Genomic DNA, 17,486 nt, shown 5'->3' with positions numbered 1-17,486 from the left:
CAAAATTCTGTTTCAAAAAAAAAAAAAATAGATAAAATTAGCCGGGTGTAGTGGCACACACCTGTAGTCCCAGCTACTTGGAGGCTGAGTGAGAGGATGGTTTGAGCCTGGGAAGGGAAGGTTGCAGTGAGCCGAGATCACGCTGCTACATTCTAGCCTGGGGGACAGAGTGAGATGCTGTCTCAAAAGGCAAAGGACCAGATAGACATTTCTTAAAAGAAGACTGGCCAAAAGGTATATGAAAAACTGCTTAACATTAAGGCTTAACACTAATGAGCAGGGAAACACACTTAAAACCACAATGAGATATCATATTACACCAGTTAGAATGGCGTTACCAAAAGATAAATGATAACAAATGTTGGCTAGGGTGTGGAGAAAAGGGAATCACAGAGTTAGTAAGAATGTAAATTAGTACAGCTGTTTTGAGGAACAGTATGGAGGTTCCTTAAAAAACTGAAAATAGGCCGAGCGCAGTGGCTCACGCCTGTAATCCCAGCACTCTGGGAGGCTGAGGCGGGCGGATCACGAGGTCACGAGTTTGAGAGCAGCCTGGCAACATAGTGAAACCCCATCTCTACTAAAAACACACACACACACAAAAAACACACCAAAAAAACTAAAAATAGGCCAGGCGTGGTGGCTCACGCTTGTAATCCCAGCACTTTGGGAGGCCGAGGTGGGTGGATCACCTGAGGTCGGGAGTTCGAGACTAGCCTGACCAACATGGTGAAACTCTGCCCCTACTAAAAATACAAAAATTAGCTGGGCGTGGTGGCACATGCCTGTAATCCCAGCTACTTGGGAGGCTGAGGCAGGAGAATTGCTTGAACTTGGGAGGCAGAGGTTGCAGTGAGCCACGATCACGCCATTGCACCCCAGCCTGACAACAAGAGCAAAACTCTGTCTCAAAAAACAAACAAAAAATCTCTAAAAATAGAACTACCATATGATCCAGCAGTCCCACTACTGGACATATATCCAAAGAATATGAAGTCAAGGCCAGGCGCGGTGGCTCATGCCTGTAATCCCAGCACTTTGGGAGGCGAGGCAGGCGGATCACTTGAGGCCAGGAGTTTGAGACCAGCCTGGCAAACATGGTGAAACCCCGTCTCTACCAAAAATATAAAAAATTAGCCAGATGTGGTGGTGTACTCCTGTAATCTCAGCTATCCTGGAGTCTGAGGCAGGAGAATTGCTTGAATCCAGGAGGTGGAGGTTACTGTGAGCTGAGATTGTGTTGCTGCACTCCAGCCTAGGTGACAGAGCCAGACTCCATCTCAAAAAAAAAAAGAGAATATGAAGTCAGTATGTTGAAGAGAGATCTGCCCTCCCTCCCAATTTTATTGCAGCATTATTCACAATAACCAAGATATAGCGTCAGTCTAATTGTCCATTGGATGAGGAAAACATGGTATATATACACAGTGGAATACTATTCAGCCATAAAAAAGAACAAAATCTTGTCATTTGCAGTAACATGGATGAACCTGGAAGACCTTATCTGAAATGAAATAAGCCAGGCACAGAAAGACAAATATTGCATATTCTCACTTATATAGGAGCTAAAAAAGTTGATCTCATAATAGTAGAGCACAGAATGGGATTACCATGGGCTTGGATGATAGGGGAGTTATTGATCAAAGAATACAAAATTTTGTTATGTAGGAGGAATAAATTCAAGAATTCTATTTTACAACATGGTGACTATAATTAATAGTATTCTGTGTGTGTGTGTGTGTGTGTGTGTGTGTGTGTGTGTGTGTGTGTGGTTTTGTTTCTTTTTTTTGAGTCAGAGTATCACTCTTATCACCCAAGCTGGATTGTGGTGGTATGATCACGGCTCACTGCAGCCTAAACCTCCTTGGCCCAAGTGATCCTCCCACCTCAGCCTACTGAGTAGCTGGTAACCACAGGTGCGCACCACCACACTTGGCTAATTTTTGTATTTTTTTTTTGTAAGGACAGGGTTTTGCCATGTTGCATAGGCTGGTCTTGAACTCCTGGGTTCAAGCAATCCTCCCACCTCAGCCTCCCAAAGTGCTGGGACTACAGGTGTGAGCTACCACACCCAACCAATATATTGTATTCTTGAAAAATGCTGAGAGTGAATGTAAAGTGTCTTTGCCACAAAAATAATAACTCTGTGAGGTAATATATATGTTAATTAGCTATAGTCATTCTACAATATATATATTAAAACAATATGTTGCCCACAGTAAATATATACAATTTTGTTTGTTAATTAAAATAACTCTGTTTGTAGTAGATTTTTTTTTTTTTTTTTGAGATGGAGTCTTGCTGTATCTCCCAGGCTGCAGTGCAGTGGCACCATCTTGGCTCACTGCAACCTCCACTTCCCAGGTTCAAGCAATTCTCCTACCTCAGCCTCCTGAGTAGCTTGAATTACAGGCGCATACCACCACACCCAGCTAATTTTTGTATTTTTAGTGAAGATGGGGTTTTACTATGTTGGCCAGTCTGGTCTCAAACTCCTAACCTCAGGTCATCCACCTGCTTCGGCCTGTGTAGTAGAATTTTTAACAGGTAAGTATCCAAAGGTCCTCATAGTGTTAGATGTGCAAACTTTAAAAGGTTTATAAAAATTAGTAAAAGTAAGATGTTTTGGTTTTTCTTGTCAATTTTTATACTGTTTCTTCTGCTTTTATTTACTATGTCATTTTCAGCCATTATTTCTTTAAATATTTTTCTGCTTCTTTCTGTCCTTCTAGTCTTTCATTAGGGTATGTTCACTTGAAAGTGTTCCACATTTTTCTGAGATTTTGTTCATATTTCTTCTGTCTTCTATATGTCAATCTATGTCCAAGTTTTTTTTTTTTTTTTTTTTGAGACAGAGTCTCCCTCTGTTGTCCAGGCTGGAGTGCGGTAGCACCATCTCAGCTCACTGCAATCTCCACCTCCCGAGTTCAAGCAATTCTCCTGCCTCAACCCCCTGAGTAGCTGGGAATACAGGCATGTGCCGCTATGCCCGGCGGGGTTTCGCCATGTTGGCCAGGCTGGCCTTGAACTCCTGACCTCAGGTGATCTGCCTGCCTCGGCCTCCCAGAGGGCTGGGATTAGAAGCATGAGCTACCACGCCTGGCCTATGTCCAAGTTTGATGATACTTCTGGTTCAAATCTACTGTTGAGCCCCTTCAGTGAATTTTTCATTTTAGTTATTGTACCTTTTGACTCCAGAATTTTCATTTGGTTCTTTTTATAATTTTTGCCTTTTTGTTGATACTCTTTTTCATGAGACATTGTCATTACAGCTTTGTTTACTACTTTGAGCATGATTTCCTTTTCTACTTTGAAAATATTTATAATGGTTTATCTGAAGTCTTTTTCTGTTAAATTTAATGTCTGAGCCCTCGCAAAGGCAGTTTCTTTTACCCACCTTTTTCTTGTGTGTAGGTCACACTTTCCTGTTTCTTTACATGTCATACTTTTTTGTTGAAAACTAGATGTTTTAGGGATATATTGTAGCAATTTTGGAGAATATTGAATCTCCTCCTCTGGGGCTTGTTTTTATTGTTGTGTGCTTGTTTATTTGTTTAGTGACTTGGCTAAACTCATGTAATGAAGTCTGTCTTTTGCAATATGAAGCCTTTCTCCCTCTTCAGAGAGCTCATCCTTGGCTGTGCCCACAGTTTACTTGGGATGATGGTGGTTTTAGCAGAGCTCACTTTGTCTCTTTCCCTGATATGTCTGTATAGCTCTTTGCTTCCTTTGTTATCACACTGTTGGCTACCCTAATTACTTTTTTTTTTTTTTTTTTGAGGAAAGAGTCTCGCTCTGTCACCCAGACTGGAGTGCAGTGGTACGATGACTGACTGCAACCTCCACCTCCTGGGCTCAAGCAATTCTTAAGCTTCAGCCTCCTGAGTAGCTGGGACTACAGGCGTGTGCCACCATCCCCAGCTAATTTTTCTATTTTTAGTAGAGATGGCGTTTCACCATGTTAGCCAGGCTGGTCTTGAACTCCTGACCTCAAGTGATCCACCCACCTTGGCCTCCCAAAGTGCTGGGATTACAGACGTGAGCCACTGTGCCCGACTACTCCCTAATTACTATCTAATTGCTCTGTTTTCAGCAGTGCTCTAGGACAAAAATTTCTCCACAAGCTGATCCAATTTAATTTGGGCAGGTGTAGGCTTTCAAGCCAGTTTCTGAGGGTTGTTCTGAAACCAGGAGGGCTCTTCTTAGTTGTCTCTTTCCCTGGTTTCTTATGAACTAGTTGGCTTATGTTTAGCTTGTTCTTATTTAAGAGGAGCTGGTTTCTGGGGTGCCCTTTAGGCTTGAACTTCCCCACACTATGTTTCAAATAAAGTGAGTTCCTTTGGGGAAGGCTTCGGAGCTTTTTCCTATGGACTGCCTCTCTGGGCAAAATCTCTAAGCCACTTAGTCTGGGTGGGTGCCCAGCTGCAGAGGTAGCCTCTGATTATTTTGGCTTGCCTCTCCCAGTGTGGACCCTCTGCTATGTAACAAGCTGGGGTAAGGGAGACTGCAGTTGGGACAGGGGACAGTGCCTTTGGGTTAGAACCTCTTATCCTATGAGTAGGGCCGGGTGGAGAAAGGAAGCCCCAAACACCCTGCTGCACTCCAGTAGGAAGGAGTCCTTAGTTCTTGGCTGTACCCACCTGGAATGAAATGTTCATCAAGCTGAGCCCTCTCAGCTCAGGGTTGGGAATGGGAGGGAGGAGATAGTGGCTCAGATGCCTCAGATTCTTCCTGTTTGATTTTCTTGAATAGATCTTTTCTCATTTGCTGTATGCTATTAGGACAATTTCCAGAGACTTCAAATGATTGATTTTTAAAAGTTTTCACCGATTTTGATTATCTTTGGGAGTGGGTACACAAGAGCTTATGCTGTCATCCTGAAAGTTTACTATGTCATTCTTTTTCTTTTTGCATTTTTAATTGTGATAAAGTATACAAAGCATAAAGTTTATCATCTTAACCATTTTGAATTCTACAGTGCAGTAGTGTTAAGTATATCCACCTTGTTCTGCAACCAGTTTCCAAAACTTTTGCTTCTTGCAAAACTGAAATTCTATAACTATTAGCATTAATTCCCCATTTTCCCTTCCCCCGGCAGCCACCATTCTGCTTTCTGTCTCTATGAATTTATGACTCTAAATACTTCATATAAGTGGAATCATACAATATTTGTTCTTTTGTGACTGGTTTCACTTAGAATGATGTCATCGCAGTTCATTTGTGTTAGAGCATGTGTCCTTTTTAAAGCTGAGTAATATTCCATTAGATGTATATACCATATTTGGTTATCCATTCATCTGTTGATGGACACTTGGGTTGCTTCCACCCATTGATTATTGTTAATGCTGATATGAACATGGGCATACAAATATCTTTTTGAGACTCTGTTTTTAATTATTTTGGGTATATACCCAGAAGTGGAATTGTTAGATCATACAATAATTCCATTTTTAATTTTTTGAGGATGCACTATACTGTTTTCCACAGCAGCTACACCATTTTACATTCCCATGAGCAATGCACAAGGGTTCCAGTTTCTCTACATCCTTACCCACACTTCTTGTTTTCTGGTTTTTTATAACAGTCATCCTAATAGATGTGAATTGGTATCTCACTATGGCTTGGATTTGCATTTCTGTAAAGATGAGTGATGTTCAGCATCTTTTCATGTGCTTATTGGCCATTTGTGTATTTTCTTTGGAAAATTGTTTACAACTTTTAAAAAATCTGTTTCAGCTCAGATTTCTTTTATCCAAGATATTGGAAGGCTCCCTCTGAAGCGACACTTTGGAAGGTAAGCTGATCATCTCAATTTCCAAAAAGCTGATAATGAAATGTCTACTGAATATGTTCAATATGAATCAATAACTGTTACCTGTAACATCCAAGAAAGACATACTGTACCTAGTAATTTATAAACATAATTGTATTGTAGACCCTTCCTTTTCTTAAATATAACAGCATATCTTCACCCACTCCCAATGGACTATACCAGATTAAATGGAAGCATGGAATCACAAAGGCAGAGGAATCTTTAAAATCCTCCAACTCAACAAATCTAGAAACCCCTTGCCAGCTTTCCTGTTGAGAGATGTTCTTAGCCTATGCTTGAAGACCTGCAGTGACTAGGAACTGCCTCAGAAAGTAGAAGAGTCCTTCATATTTTCTTATTTTAGAAAATTTAAACAAGCAAAAAATAGATGTCTATCTGTCTATACATATATATACATATATATACATATATACATATATATACATATATATATACATATATATACATATATATACATATATATACACACATATATATACATACATATATACACATATATACATATATATACATATATATACATATATATACATATATACATATATATACATATATATATACGTATATATATATATACTGTTCATTTTATTGGAAAGTAGCTTCTGTGCCATTATCAGTGATTAACACAAAACTTATATTTCACTTTGACTTAGCTTATTTGTAAGATCAAATTAAGCACTCAGGAATTGTTTAAAGATTTTAAAAATGGCCGGGCGTGGTGGCTCATGCTTGTAATCCCAGCACTTTGGGAGCCCGAGGCAGGTGGATCACCTGAGATCAGGAGTTCAAGACCAGCCTGGACAACATGGTGAAACCCCATCTCTACTAAAAATACAAAATTTAGCCGGGTGTGGTGGCACATGCCTGTAATCCCAGCTACTCAGGAGGCTGAGGCAGGAGAATCACTTCAACCCAGGAGGTGGAGGTTGCACTGAGCCAAGATCACACCATTGCACCCCAGCCTGGGCAACAAAAGCAAAACTCTATCTAAAAAAAAGGATTTAAAAAAATCTTGCTTACTGAATGCATGGACAAAAGTAAGTGATAGAAATGGCACCTCTGACTCCTCCTACCTTTTCTCCTATTTCTGGTCCCAAATGGAAAACTCCTGTGATGTGAGCTTTTTTCCCCCTCTTTACCTCCAAGATTCATTAAGGCCTTTGTAGTGTTAATGTTTTTTTCTGTATACTGGCTTAGCTATGTGGGGCCCATCTTTCCTATCGCAGAAAGACCATGATGGATGGATCTTGAAGCATCGTCCCACTGGGATGTGATCAGGGCTTACACATTTCATAAACACTGCTTTTCTTCTCACATCCCTCTGAATGAAAGCAGGACCAAGTCTCTTTGATGGCTTCTCTCCCCAACCCCCTAAGATTATGGCATCAAAATAAAGACAAGTATGTTCTATTGTATTGCTCCTGAGATGTATTGAGTTGCTGCAATTTACACAAGCCTAAATTGAATGAGAATCTTCACTATTTTATTATTGGTTCAACTACCTACTTGATGTGACTTGAGAGGCAGTATTTTCTTTTTTTTTTTAGACGGAGTCTAGCTTTATCGCCCAGGCTGGAGTGCAGTAGCACGATCTCGGCTCACTGCAAGCTCCGCCTCCCAGGCTCACACCATTCTCCTGCCTCAGCCTCCCAAGTAGATGGGACTACAGGCGTCTGCCACCACGCCCAGCTAATTTTTTGTATTTTTAGTAGAGACAGGGTTTCACTGTGTTAGCCAGGATGGTCTTGATCTCCTGACCTCGTGATCCGCCCACTTCGGCCTCCCAAAGTGCTGGGATTACAGGCGTGAGAGGCAGTATTTTCAGTGCTATATATTACAATGACTGGTACTATCTTTTATTTATGTTGACCATATTTAAAACCATCGTTCATATGTTTAGTATTCAGTATTAAATACTAATACTTAATATTTAATAGATGTTTAATTTCCTGTAATTCAACCTACACGTTATTTTTGCCCATTTAGCTTTTTTTCAGCTTTTACTATCCCAGCCTTATAGATAAGTCATCATGCACTTCAAATACTATTTACCTAGGGTGAATTCCTACAAATGAAATTGCTGGATCAATAGGTATATACCTTTTGGGGCTTTTCCTCTTTATTGCCAAATTGTTGGCAAGAATATTTTGCCAGTTTTATATCCACTTACAGTGTATCAGTATGTTCTTTTCTCCTAACCCTTCCCACCACTGGATTTTAAAAGTATCTTTGCCAGTTTAGAAGATGACAGTAATAGGCCAGGCGCAGTGGCTCATGCCTGTAATCCCAGCACTTTGGGAGGCTGAGGTGGGTGGATCATCTAAGGTCAGGAGTTCGAGACCAGCCTGGCCAACATGGTGAAACCCTATCTCTGCTAAAAATACAAAAACTAGCTGGGTGTGATGGTGCCTGCGTGTAATCCCCGCTACTCCAGAGGCTGAGACAGGAGAATCGCTTGAACCTGAAGCGGAGGTTGCAGTGAGCCAAGATCGTGCTACTGCCCTGTAGCCTGGGCGACAGAGCAAGACTGTCTCAAAAAAAAAAAAAGATGACAGTAGTAGCTCATTATGTTAATTTTCATTTTTAAAATTACAAATTAGATTTAACAATTTAGGAACCATTTGTATTTGTTTTATAAGTTGTCCATGTTTGTGCCCATTTTTCTATTATATTTCATTTTTTCCTTTTTAATTTGTAAAAATTCTTTACTGAAGGCTGGGTGTGGTGGCTCATACTTGTAATCCCCGCACTTTGGGAGGCGGAGGCAGGTGGATCACCTGAGTTCGGGAGTTCAAGATTACCCTGGCCAACATGGTGAAACCCCATCTCTACTAAAAATACAAATTAGTTGGGCATGGTGGCATGTGCCTGTAATCCCAGCTACTTGGGAGGCTGAGGCAGGAGAATCGCTTGAACCTGGGAGGCAGAGGTTGCAGTAAACTGAGATTGCACCACTGCACTCCAGCCTGGGCGATAGAGAAAGACAGTCTCAATAAAAAAAAAAAAAAGAAAAATTCTTTACTGAAGACATTCTTTCTTTTTATTTTTAGGTGTTTTTGTTGTTGTGGTTTGGTTTGGTTTTTTTGTTTGTTTGTTTGTTTTTTGTTTGGAGACAGAGTCTTGCTCTGTCGTCCAGGCTGGAGTTCAGTGGCACGAGCTTGGCTCACTGCAACTTCTGCCTCCTGGGTTCAAACAATTCTCCTGCCTCAGCCTCCTGAGTAGCTGGGATTACAGACGCGTGCCACCACGCCTGGCTAATTTTTCTATTTTCAATAGAGATGGGTTTTCGCCATGTTGGCCAGGCTGGTCTTGAACCCCTGGCCTCAAGCGATCTGCCTGCCTTGGCCTCCCACAGTGCTGATAGTACAGGCATGAGCCACCGTGTTCAGCTCCTTTTTGTATTTTAAGTTGTAGGAACTTATTCAGTTTGTCATTTACCTTGTAGTTTTGTTTTTATAGTTAAAGGGACTAGCTAAACAGCACAATGTAGGTAAATGAAAGATGGCTTCATAATCATCACACTCATGGTGTAATTTAAAAATCTTCTCCTTTGGTTCTTATTAATGCCTGCACTGTGAATCTGACAGATTGAAAATGGAAGCCCTGACTGACAGGGAACATGGAATGATAGACCCTGGCAGCGGAGATGAAGCCCAGCTTAATGGAGGACATTCTGCAGAGGAATCTCTGGGTGAACCCACTCAAGCCACTGCGCCGGAAACCTGGTCTCTTCCTTTGAGTCAGAATAGTGCCAGTGAACTGCCTGCTAGCCAGCCCCAGCCCTTTTCAGCCCAAGGAGACATGGAAGAAAACATAATAATAGAAGACTACGAGAGTGATGGGACATAGAAGCCAGCCTGCTAATCAGATTGCTACTTCACAGCTTCATTTTTGTTTCATTCAGTGGTACTTCAGCAGAGTTAATATGCTTTTCTGATGAATTACACAACAGTTCGTTAATTCTTCATTCTTGTAGTATTTCATCATAAGAAACCTACTCTTCTGTCATCTTGAAGTAAATAGAAGATCAAGCCTTCAAATCTCTTAATTTTTTCGGTATTTATTAAAGCTGTGAGTGGTTTAAGGAGCGGTCAGTGTGTATAAAGTGTGTTTGAGGCCGGGCGCGGTGGCTCACGCCTGTAATCCCAGCACTTTGGGAGGCCGAGGCGGGCGGATCACGAGGTCAGGAGATCGAGACCATCCTGGCTAACACGGTGAAACCCCGTCTCTACTAAAAATACAAAAAATTAGCCGGGCGTGGTAGCGGGCGCCTGTAGTCCCAGCTACTCAGGAGGCTGAGGCAGGAGAATGGCGTGAACCCGGGAGGCGGAGCTTGCAGTGAGCCGAGATCGCGCCACTGCACTCCAGCCTGGGCGACAGAGCGAGACTCCGTCTCAAAAAAAAAAAAAAAAAAAAAGTGTGTTTGAACATTATGCCAAATATCAAAATGTGAAGGACTAATTCAGGATGCAAAAACGTTATTGGGGGGTTGTAAATATCAACTATTCAACAGTTTAGGATGCAATTACGAGTGTAAACTGTGTGCCTTATTTACACTTTATTGTCTCCCGCTTCTCAGATAGTTTTGATGTGTTGTACAGTGGAATATCTTAGATACTTTTTGGAAAGTATTTACATAAGTTATATCACAATTAAAATGTTGAATTTAATTTTGTTTTTCCTGTCTTTTAACATTATCTAGCACGCACTGTCTGCCATGGGTCCTTAGGCACAGTGCACCAATCTCCCTCCCCCATTGTCAAACTTTTCAAAAGATAGGGAAGAGGATGACAACTTTGCGATGAGAACTGTAAACTGTCTTTCCAAAAGAGCCCAGTGTGTAGTCATTGCCGCGAGGTGCCGGCTGGTGGCACCGAGCAGCCTGGGCCCAGAGCGGTTGTCGGGCCGACAGATCCGGGCGGGGCAAAGCCGGGCGGGGAAAGCTGGGCTCGTCCCGTCCCGGCCCCGCCCCCACCCCGGGAGCCCGATACCGGTTTCAGAGTCCTGGGCGGCGTGCGCGCTCTTCCTGGCGGCTGCGCAGGTAAGTGGGACCGGGGTGGGGCCACGTGACCGGGAGAGGAGGGCCCGGCGGTCCCCGGCCCAGGTGTGCGGGGACGGAGGGGTGCCCGCGCTCGGCGCTCAGCCTGCCATAGCCCGCGGGGGAGGCCGGAGCCAGGGATCCGGGGAGGCCCGCGTCCCGCCAGGTTTCGCTCTGCGGACGCAGGTGCGGCCGAGCCGCCGTCCTTCCGGGCGCGGGGCGGGGCGCGCACCTCGGGGCGATCCCGGTGCTCCTTACCTGGGAGGTCTCCCGGCTTAGTTTCGGCCTCGTTGGGGCGGAATCTCCAAAGACAGTGGGTTTCAGCCAGAAACGCGAAGACGAACGCCTTGCTGGCGCGGGCAGAAGCGAGGACACAATGAGATTTGTGGGACCGGGCGCCCAGAGGCTGGCGCGGGGGAGACCCCACAGCGAAAATGCTCGGTACCCCCGGGCAGTCGTGGGTTAGTTAGAACCGCGAGCCTTTCCCGACCCCTCGGAAGCGCAGAAGTATCCGAAATCTACCCGTTTCTTAGGTCCAGCAAAACTTTTAAGCCAGGTAAACCGGTGGTTCTGTTTGTGTAAAGGTGACCAGGCATGATTCCTGTGACATTTTGCTGGGGGAGCCATTTCTCCTGCCATTGCCGCGGCTTTCCAAGATGAGTGTCCAAGAATGGAGTAAGGGTCCGGGGCCTGAGCAGGACAAAGACACGCTGCCGCGACCTGCGGGACCAGAACGAACTCTCAGTGACATCCTGAAAGACATTAGGGTATCCAGATATTTAAGATGTAATGAAATACAGCTAACCATTCCCTTCTAAAAATCACATTATCTTGCTTTTCCACAACTCTTTAATAATTGCTTGTTTTTTCTTTAAAAATGGATAGGGTGGTTTGATTCAAATAAGCCACTTAACAGGTGAAGAGTTAAATCCATTACAGTGAATCGTATTTTTACCAGTGAGTTGAATTAAGCATAGCGTATCCTGTAAATGCTGTGTAAAACTTGCTAAAATCATTTGTTGTGCTTTTGCTTCTACATTTCTTAGGAATGTGTTTCAAAAACTAGAGTCGTAATAGCATTTCTAGAACTTACACTTTTTTAGAGAAAGAAAGAGAAAGGTACAAAAATAACTGATCGTTATAATATACAGAGCGGCTTTGCATTGGGCACCCTGCTGGGGCCATCACAGTTAATCCTCTAAGGTCGGAGTGCCCTATTAGAAGACCCTGGGTTTCCACCCCATTCCCTTGTCTCCAGTCTGTACATACCCTGTGTGCCTTGCTTGCCCTCTTAACGTCTCTACCTGGATTTTTAACGCATCTGAAACACTCTTCAGTCTGCTGCTCCCCAAGGCTAAGCTGGAGGGGTGGAGAATGAGGTACAGATAGATAAAATGATCAGATGTCTGGGGTTTACTTCAGAGGACTCTATTGGCAGAGGAAATAGTATGGGGAGTATAAATGAAACAAGTTTGGCCGTAAATCGATAAGTGTAGAAGCTGGATGTGGGTACACAAGGGTTCATAATGCTATTCTTTCTACTTTTTATTATGTTTGAAAAATTCTATAATAAAAATTTTAAATACCTGTCTAGCATTTGACCTCTTCTCAAGATCTCAGTGATCCATTGGATTATTTCAATGGCCTAGCCAGTCTTCCTGTTTTACCTCTTGCCTTCTGGAGTGTACTCTCAACACAGCATCCATGGTGATACTGTTAAAACAAGTCAAATCATGTCACTCCTTTATTCAGAATCCTCCAGTGGCTTCTCATCTCACTCCTAGCAAAAGACAAAGTCCTTTCTTTCCAGTGGTTTTCAAGGCCCTACATGATTCAGATGGCCTCAGTTCTACTATTCACCTTCTTACCCACTTTGCTGCTGCCACAGTAGCTTCCATGCCTAAATATTTCTTGAACATACCAGGCACTCCTGCTTCAGGGCATTTGCGCTAGCTATTCCATCTGCCTGAACACTTGTCCCTGATAATGGCCTGGCTTCCTCCTTCACCTTCAGTTCTATACTCAGATATCCCTTTCTCTATGAAGATTTCCCTGCCCGCTCGGTTTAAGATGGTAACATCCTGTCCCCATTGCAGTCTTTACCCCCTTTCTCAACTTTGTTCTTTAGCATACTGTATATTTCATTTATCTATCATCTGTCAATCTGCCCGGCACTCCCCCGGTTAAAGCATCATGAAGGCAAGGATTTCAGTGTGGTTTGTCCACCAGTATACTTTCAGCATGCCTGGTGCAAGGCAGGTTAAATGAAGGGTCTTCGTTTTCCAAAGTAAAATAAAATAAAGCCTTAGGAATTTCCAAATTGTTCAACAGTATAAAGATGGGGTTATCAGACCAGGTGCAGTGGCTAACGCTTGTAATCCCAGCACTTTGGGTGGCCAAGGCAGGAGGATCGCTTGAGCCCAGGAGTTCAAGACCAGCCTAGGCAACATAGTGATACTTAATGTCTACTAAAAATTTTAAAGAATTAGCGGCCGAGCGTGGTGGCTCACACCTGTAATCCCAGCACTTTGGGAGGCCAAGGCGGGTGGAGTATGAGGTCAGGAGATCAAGACCATCCTGGCTAACATGGTCCCCATCTCTACTAAAAATACAAAAAATTAGCCGGGCATGGTGGCGAGCACCTGTAGTCCCAGCTACTTGGGAGGCTGAGGCAGGAGAATGGCGTGAACCTGGGAGGCGGAGCTTGCAGTGAGCCGAGATGGCACCACTGCACTACAGCCTGGGCGACAGAGTGAGACTCTGTCTCAAAAAAAAAAAAGAATTAGCTGGGTATGGTGGCATGCACCTGTAGTCCCAGCTACTCAGGAGGCTGAGGCAGCTGGAGTGCTTGAGCCAGGGAGATTGAGGCTGCGGTGAGCTATGATTGTGCTCCTATGCTCTGGCCTGGGAAACAGAGTGAGACCCTGTCTTAAAAATATTAAATAAATAAACAAAACAATAACAAAAAAGATGGGGTTATCCATTTTAATTTTGAGACCTTCATAGTATCAAGTACAATACCATGTGCCCAGTTTAAGTCTTCAATAATGAGACTTGGCAGGGTGTGAATGAAAAAAATTTTTTAAGTCTTCAAACAAAATACTTATAAACAATTCGAGAGAGAAATTCAGCATACCTTAAAACTAGTAGTTAATTCACAAATGGTTTCCTTCTTTCTGTATATGGGTGCAGAGCATTGATTTCATGAATCAACAGGCTTAGTAAAAGTGCATTTTCTATGCTTTATTTTTGAGGTGGATTGAATACCTTCTGACTTGAGTCTCTCCTTGGGAACAGTAAATCACCTGAATTGCTCTCGAAAGAGTAATAGTAATGGTCATTGCTGCCATTCTCTATTGTGCCTTGGGGGAGCCTTAGCCTTTGGTGATGTTGTCTCTGAGATTCAATTTTTTTACATCTAGTTTCAATTGTTAATATTTTAGACTGGAAGAAGCAAGTCCTCTAAAATGACTTTGTTGATTTAGGAAGGGGAAGGGCTGTGCACACCCTGTATTTTAACAGACTGCCTCTCCTAGGCTATTCCAAGTGAAAATGAAGAATATTTGCTGACCCATCAAATTTCGCTACACTCAAACTCTTAGTATTTTGATTTAGATGTTTGAGGAAATGACTCTACTTGGGAGTGTGTTCGCGTTCTGTTTTGTTAAAGTTTTGTCACTTTTGTTTTTTATTTTATTGTTTAATAGGGCTCACAGATAAATTAGATTTATAAATCATTTTTCATTTCTTTTTTTTTTCTTTTTTTAGAGACAGAGACTCACTGTGTCACCCAGGCTAGAGTGCAGTGGTGTAATCATAGCTCACTGTAACCTCAAACTCCTGGGGTCAGGTGATTCTTTCCACCACCTCAGCCTCCCAAGTAGCTGAGACTGTGGGCACAGCACCACACACGGCTAATTTTAAAAAAATTTTTGTAGATACAGGGTCTCACTATGTTGCCAGGCTGGTCTTCAACTCCTGGCCTTAAGTGATCCTCCTGCCCTGGCCTCTCAAAAGTACTAGGATTACAGGCATGAGCCATCATGCTCAGCCTAAGATTTTAAATCTTGATTGCACTTAAAATGGCATAGAGTGATGACTGTATCCCTGGGTAATATAATTGTTTAAAATACATAAAATCTATAGTTTTAAAATATACATATTTATCTTTTTTTTTTTTTTTTTTTTTTTTTGAGACAGGGTCTAGCCCTGTCAGCCAGGCTGGAGTGCAGTGGTGCAATCTCGACTCACTGCAACCTCTGCCTGCTGGGTTCAAGCGGTCTATACCTCAGCCACCTGAGTAGCTGGGATCACAGGCACATGCCATCACGCCTGGCTAGTTTTTGTATTTTTAGTAGAGATAGTGTTTCACCATGTTGGTCAGGCTGGTCTCAAACTCCTGACCTGAAATGATCCGTCTGTCTTGGCCTCCCAAAGTGCTGGGATTACAGGCATGAGCCACTGTGCCCGGTATCATATTTATCATTTTTGTATATCATAATAATTAGACATGGTCCTGTTGGTCTCCTAAATACTTTTTGCTACTACATGAATAAAATCAGCATCATTGAGAGGATAAGTAACTAATCATAAGTGATAACTTTAAATTTGGCCACAGGTGTGAAAATCACAAATGTCGTCAAATGATGGAAGATCCAGGAATCGGGACAGGCGCTACGATGAGGTCCCAAGCGACCTGCCCTATCAAGATAGCACCATAAGAACCCACCCAACTCTTCATGACAGTGAGCGGGCAGTGAGCGCTGATCCCTTGCCACCACCCCCTCTCCCATTACAGCCACCATTCGGCCCAGACTTCTACTCAAGTGACACAGAAGAACCAGCTATAGCGCCAGATCTCAAACCAGTAAGGCGCTTTGTCCCTGACTCCTGGAAGAACTTTTTCAGAGGGAAGAAAAAGGACCCCGAATGGGATAAGCCGGTGTCTGATATCAGGTACATCTCCGATGGAGTGGAGTGTTCACCACCAGCCTCTCCAGCAAGACCGAACCACCGTTCGCCCCCCAACTCCTGCAAAGATCCCTACGGAGGGTCAGAAGGAACCTTTAGTTCCCGGAAAGAGGCTGACGCAGTGTTTCCCCGGGATCCCTATGGATCTCTAGACCGACACACACAAACAGTTCGAACATACAGTGAGAAGGTGGAGGAGTATAACCTGAGATACTCCTACATGAAGTCGTGGGCAGGCCTGCTGAGAATACTGGGTGTGGTGGAGCTGCTTTTGGGGGCCGGTGTCTTTGCTTGTGTCACAGCTTACATTCACAAGGACAGTGAGTGGTACAACTTGTTTGGATATTCACAACCGTATGGCATGGGAGGCGTTGGTGGACTGGGCAGTATGTATGGGGGCTATTACTACACTGGCCCTAAGACCCCTTTTGTACTCGTGGTTGCTGGATTAGCTTGGATCACCACCATTATTATTCTGGTTCTTGGCATGTCCATGTATTACCGGACCATTCTTCTGGACTCTAATTGGTGGCCCCTAACTGAATTTGGAATTAACGTTGCCTTGTTTATTTTGTATATGGCCGCAGCCATAGTCTATGTGAATGATACCAACAGAGGTGGCCTCTGCTACTATCCGTTATTTAATACACCAGTGAATGCAGTGTTCTGCCGGGTAGAAGGAGGACAGATAGCTGCAATGATCTTCCTGTTTGTCACCATGATAGTGTATCTCATTAGTGCTTTGGTTTGCCTAAAGTTATGGAGGCATGAGGCAGCTCGGAGACATAGAGAATATATGGAACAACAGGAGGTAAGTGATTTCATAATCCCTCATTTGTGTGTGTATGTTTGTTTTTTCTGTTGTTTGCTCCCTTGTTAAAAAATGTATAGTGCTCAAAACAGAAAGCTTTCACAGAAATCTTTTCTTTCTTCCTTTTTTTTTTTTCAATGGTCTGAGATTCAAAAGTCCTAGTGCAATATCTGACATGCTTTGACTGGGATAACCCACTCTGGTGTTTGGCTGTTATATAACATTGCAAGTAGACACCAGATGTGTAATATATAGTTTGTTGGCTGCATTATTATGTCTGTCTGAAGCTTAAGGGAAAGATACAGCTACCGAATTTTTGCGAAGAAGAGGAATATACTCAGTAAAATAAGTGTCTCATCATTAAAGTAAGTTTGAGAACAATCTTAATTCTTTAATAAAAGCTCCTAATTTTTCATTTAAATGTTACAATTTACTTTCTCCCAGTGAGTTGAATAAAGCCAAATAAGAATGTGGTAAACCATGTTTGATTTTTTTTAAGTATTGAGGGATTGAATTGTAATGAACATACTCTGAAAACTTGCCCAGTGGTTTTGATAATTTGTCTTTATTTGAGGAAGATGTATGGTCCAAAATGAGAATGGAAGTCCTACATTGTTTTTATATTTCTAGAACTTAATAGGATAATAATGAGAATAAATAATAATGAGAACAATAAGAAGAATAAAATAATAATAACTGAAGGATGAGATAAAAGCCCTACCTAAAATTATTTTGGTTGAACAGTAGCAAATGTTAGAGTATGTTCCACTGGCTACATTATTCTCTGAAGTAAGTTGATATTTTGCCTTCTTCCAAGGATATGTGTGTAGTAG

At 42.7% G+C, this 17,486-nt stretch overlaps 2 protein-coding genes across 7 annotated transcripts in view; both read left to right on the top strand.

Moving 5' to 3' along the window:
* RAD17 (RAD17 checkpoint clamp loader component) overlaps nt 1-10,503 on the top strand; it is a 45,863-nt gene extending 35,360 nt beyond the window's left edge. For all 5 annotated transcript variants that reach the window (XM_055112325.1, XM_008957391.5, XM_014344891.5 and 2 more), the window contains 2 exons: nt 5,737-5,794; nt 9,421-10,503. In XM_055112325.1, coding sequence (XP_054968300.1) covers nt 5,737-5,794; nt 9,421-9,682 — 320 coding nt within the window. In that variant the 3' untranslated portion in view covers nt 9,683-10,503. The remainder of the gene's footprint in view (nt 1-5,736; nt 5,795-9,420) is intronic.
* Nucleotides 10,504-10,784: 281 nt separating this feature from the next.
* Nucleotides 10,785-17,486, top strand: part of MARVELD2 (MARVEL domain containing 2) — a 29,160-nt gene continuing 22,458 nt past the window's right edge. Inside the window, exons 1-2 of one of the 2 annotated variants that reach the window (XM_003806783.5) lie at nt 10,785-10,874; nt 15,490-16,653. In XM_003806783.5, coding sequence (XP_003806831.1) covers nt 15,505-16,653 — 1,149 coding nt within the window. In that variant the 5' untranslated portion in view covers nt 10,785-10,874; nt 15,490-15,504. Of the gene's footprint in view, nt 10,875-10,983; nt 11,428-15,489; nt 16,654-17,486 lie in introns of those variants that run through there. The other variant, XM_008957358.5, reaches the window with a different exon arrangement.

Source organism: Pan paniscus, chromosome 4 (assembly GCF_029289425.2).
Source record: "Pan paniscus chromosome 4, NHGRI_mPanPan1-v2.0_pri, whole genome shotgun sequence".
NCBI lineage: Eukaryota > Metazoa > Chordata > Mammalia > Primates > Hominidae > Pan > Pan paniscus.
The sequence above is the reverse complement of the archived record's forward strand: the minus strand, read 5'-3'. Positions and strand labels throughout refer to the sequence as shown.